The 4,971-nt window shown below is 35.4% G+C and overlaps 1 protein-coding gene across 1 annotated transcript; it reads right to left on the bottom strand.

Annotated features, from left to right (window-relative positions):
• Positions 1-3,581: 3,581 nt before the first annotated feature.
• On the bottom strand, positions 3,582-4,503 carry LOC133785480 (uncharacterized). Its single transcript, XM_062224710.1, has 2 exons — positions 4,104-4,503; positions 3,582-4,025 (listed from the first exon to the last, which is right to left on the bottom strand). Exons 1-2 carry the CDS (start codon positions 4,413-4,415, stop codon positions 3,582-3,584), a joined length of 756 nt encoding a protein of 251 aa, XP_062080694.1. The 5' UTR covers positions 4,416-4,503.
• Positions 4,504-4,971: the final 468 nt, after the last annotated feature.

Genomic DNA, 4,971 nt, shown 5'->3' on the forward strand with positions numbered 1-4,971 from the left:
AAAAGAACCCACCACTGTATCTCACTGTGGCCACCCTGATGGAAAAGATTACTGGGCCACTCTCCGTAGGTTCACTGCAGTTGGCATCTACGGATGTCAGGATTAACCCAATTGTCCGGTTGCCAATAAACTTTCCGGCCTCATATGAGAATGGAAAACTAGAGCATTTTCTGCATTGGTGGATGAAGAATCACGAACATAATAATTTCCGGTTGACCATGTTCCCAGAAAAAAGGCTGGTGGAAGTTGCACAGTGAAAGGCAGTATGACACGATCCTTAGAGTTATATAGTTGCTTATTGTGGGAGATGAGTTCTCCTTTCCTCTAATTGATCGGGATTGTTACCGACGTTGGATCTTTTTCGACCAGATTACTAGTGAACAGGTAACCGTAATGACGCGTAGAAAGCACATTCTTTCTAGCATGCGATGTCTTCGGTATTGGCATCTTAGAATCTGCCTGGAGCGAGCCAGGTCTGGGATCTTTCCCCATAGCCTTCTTTATTCTTTATCGCCTGGTCTTTCTTTCGTATGGAACGTGGGATCCTTCTTTCCTAAATCCATTTCCCTTGCTAGCCTAAGGCGCTTTGAGCCCTTCTAACGTGTTCCCGCAATCTCAGTCCAGTTTAGTCTTCCCACATATGGCTTGGTGGAAAAAGTTCCTTGCCTTGTAGTTAGAAAGGATAGCTATTCAATCCCAGTCAGTTTGCTGCACCAGGTTTTCCCTTCTATTTAGCTTAGTTCTAGAAGCTGAACAGCTAGCGTGGTTTTGAGGAGCAGTGCCGGGCTATACAAAGTAAGCAATAAAGATGCTAGCCCCTTCCGCCTTTCCTGCTTGCCTTTGTTAATGCCTTGCGACTTTCCTTCCTTCCCTAGTTAAGATAGACCCACGCACATGAGGCTAGCTTCCTTGCTAGCACATTCATCTCTATAAGGGCTTAGTACTCCTCCAATAAATTACCTTGCCTTCTCTGCGTGCCTGCCAAAAATTACCTTGCTTTATGGCGCGGCATCCTAGCAGGGATAGAAGACTAAGCCTGATCTACGACCACTCTTCTGCCTTGATCGACTGCTCCATTCATTGCCTACCACGGGCACCTCGACTCCCTCCATCGCCTACCACGGGCACCCTTTTACCCATGAAAGAACGACTCTTTAATGCCTCTGGGGGCGCCCCATCAACCTAAGTAGTTTCATTTTCATTTAAGTTGGTATTCAATTCGTAGTTTGTTTGGCGACCTAAGTTTAAATTTAAACCACTTTCCTAGAAATTTAAACCACAATCCAAATGGCATTAAATTTTGAACCACAAGGCTAAATGGCATCAAATTTTGATCCACAAGGCTATATGGCATCAAATTTTGAACCATAATTTATAATCCAAGTCTCTTTAAACCACAATGTTTTAAATTTTGAACCCCCAAGGCTAAATGGCTTCAAATTTTGATCCATAATTTATAAATTTTTATCCATTAAGCTATATTTATAATCCAAGTCTCTTTAAACCACAATGTTTTAAATTTAAACCACTAAGCTTTAAATTTAAACCACTTCCCTAAAAATTTAAACCACAAACCAAATGGCATCAAATTTTGAAATACATGGCTAAATGGAATCAAATTTTGAACCACAATTCTAAATGGTATCAAATTTTTATCCATTAAGCTCTATTTATAATCCAAGTCTCTTTAACCAACTATGTTTTAAATTTAAACCACTAAACTTTAATTTTAAACCCCTAAGCTTAAAATTTAAACCCTTTGCCTAGAAATTTAAACCGCGAGCCTTAAATGGCTTAAGCTATGAACCACTAAACTTAAATGACATCAAAATTTAATCCACAAGGTTTAAGTTTTAATTCTTTAGGCTTAAAACATAAACATGCTCTGTTTAATCATTACGTTTAAAATTTAAACCCCTATCCTTTAAATTTAAATATATAATTATTAAATTTAAACCTAATTTCTTTATTGGTAAAAAATTTAGACCAGAAGTTGTGATTGGAAAAAAAAATTATATATATAATTAAAGGTACGAACTTTGCGCCGCGGCCCAAATAAATTAGAGCTGCGGCGCGCAGTGACTTCAATTGCCATTTTTTTGTTACATTCTGAGCGTCGCGGCTCTAATGTCTAAAGATCCTGTGCGCCGCGGCGGCGTAAATGGCATCAAATTTTAATCCCAATATAAAAAAAAATTATCCATTAAGCTCTTTTTATAATCCAAGTCTCTTTAAACCACTAAGCTTTAAATTTAAACCGTTAAGCTTTAAATTTAAACCACTTGTCTAAGAATTTAAACCACAAACAAAATGGCATCAAATTTTGAACCACTAGGCTAAATGGCATCAAATTTTGAACCACAAGGCTAAATAACATCAAATTTTGAACCACAATTTATGAATTTTTATCCATTCAGCTCTATTTATAATCCAAGTCTCTTTTACCCTCAATGTTTTAAATTTAAACCACTTGCCTAAAACTTTAAACCACAATCCAAATGGCATCAAATTTTGATCCGCAATGCTAAATGGCATCAAATTTGAACCACAAGGCTAAATTGAATCAAATTTTTATACATTAAGCTCTACTTATAATCCAAGTTTCTTTAAACCACAATGTTTTAAATTTAAACCCCTAAGCTTTAAATTTAAATCATTTGCCTAAAAATTTAAACCACAAACCAAATGGCATCAAATTTTTAACCACAAGGCTAAATGACATTAAATTTTGAACAAAAATTTATAAATTTTTATCCATTAAGCTCTATTTATAATCCAAATCTCTTTAAACCACCATGCTTTAATTGCTTATTGGTTTCTTTAGCTTAATTAAAAAAGGAAAAGAAAAGACAGTTAATTATTGATGGAGCAGAGGGAGGTATGGGGATTGAAGAGAAGAGAGAGTAAGTTAAACATGGGAAGGAATTATGGAGAAGAGTAGTTCCATAACCAACCAACAATTCTCTACTTTCTCTCTCTAGATTTAGCACCTAGAAAAGGAAAGCAGCGAGAGATTGGTTGAATTGAATGTTGATCCTCTTCATGCTATTGCTGGTTATGTTTGTGAGGAAAAGGTTTAGCTTTGTCTTTGCTTTGCCATTTGCAAATATTATTAAGGAAAGTTTGGTGTAAATATTAACGTAGACTATGAAAGATTTTGTTCTCACATAGGATTGATCATAGAAGAATTTCAAAACATAATATACAAACAACTATAAATGTGGACAATTTTTACAGTGTCCATAAGATTAATCGATAACTTTGTCGTAATTTCTAGATGATAATCTATCATCTTTTATAACTTTTTACTGTAAATTTCATCTCACACTAATATCAATTCCTATTTTTCATAAATTAAATAAATAATAATACAATAAAAAATAAGATGTACTTTAATAAATGTATAAACATTCTTATCCACAAGTCCACAACACAAAAAATGTGTATAACATTGCATCTTTATAGTCTTTAGACTGCAACAGATAACAACAGTTCATGCTTTCATGCATAATGCACTGTACTCAAGGACAATAATCAATCTCAATGATCATGATATATATGCAATTCACAGCTGAATGCTATCATTCTTTTAGAATTGGTTGGATTTTACAATTCTTTCTATTATGTCCCAATATTCCACAATTTCCACACTTGACTGTTCGAACATGCTTGAAAAATTCTCCTGTTGATGGAATTCTTTTTTTCTTATGACGTCCTCGTTTTACTTTGAATTTGGGAGCTTTCATGCTATCTTCTTTAATTTCATCTGGGACACTCCAATCAACTTTATCTGGAAGAGGATTAATTGATCCTGCATATGTCTCTTTCAAAACAGAATTTCTATACCAATTTGAGCAAAATTTGTACTTGTCCGAGTACTTGCTTTCAATTTTTGCAATAGCAAGTGCACATGGAATTCCCTCTAGTTGAAATTCATTACATGTGCACATATTTTGTTCCAAGTCGACAACAAACACTCGATCACCATATGTGACACGAGATTTCATTGCATCAATTGCATCTACCTATGAAATAATACAATTATTAAGCAATAGATTTAAAAGCCGAACAAAAAGTAAATAAACGTAACTTTAATAACATACCTTCATTCGAAATGCCACATCAAGTTTGATCTCAATTTCATCATTTGCCCATTTTGTCACTTCAATAAATTGGGTGATTGCTGCTTCTTTTCTTGTTGAAAACCATCTTTGAAGCATCTCTCTTATAGCTTCTATTAACGGCGTTATAGGCAATTCTCTCGCATGCACAATTGCTACATTTATAGATTCGGCAATGTTACTTGTAAGAATGTTATACCTTTTTGTTGGAAAGAATGGTCGAGCCCATTTTTCCGGTTTTGCTTGCAAAAGATAAGTGGTCATTTCAGGGCTAATTTTCTGTAATTCAGCCATGGCAGAATAATATTCTTGAGCTGAGTACGCTCTTGAAGTAGTTTCAAATATGGCATGCACATGTAATCCCCTAAACTTAGTCCTTAGATTTTGCTTCAAATGATAAAGACAAACTTCATGATATACACCAGGATACACTTGTTCAATTGCATTTTTGATGCTGTTGACCCTAGTTTTGGTCAACTGACACAGAGTCAAATGCTTGATGTGACAGAAGGTGTAACACTCCAACTCCAGGGACCGTTACGGTGTGCCTTGTAAACAGTGCTAAACTCATTAATCGAGTTATTTGGCCAAAATCGCGTAACTAAGTATGATTAGAGGTTTAGGGATTAAAAATTTTGGTTAAGATGTAACGTTTCATTAGAACGTTTAATATATATGTTGAGATCCCAGAATTATAATTTCAGAGTCTGCTACAAGAAAATATTTACAACAGGCCGTTCTATGCGGCAAAACAGGGTTTAACCCTAGTTCCTCTTTAAACCTCGACCATGGCAGACGAGCAACTGCATATGTACACGTCATCACCTAAGCTCTCCAACTCAAGGATGGC

The sequence above is a fragment of the Humulus lupulus genome, chromosome 6 (assembly GCF_963169125.1).
Source record: "Humulus lupulus chromosome 6, drHumLupu1.1, whole genome shotgun sequence".
Taxonomy (NCBI): Eukaryota; Viridiplantae; Streptophyta; class Magnoliopsida; order Rosales; family Cannabaceae; genus Humulus; species Humulus lupulus.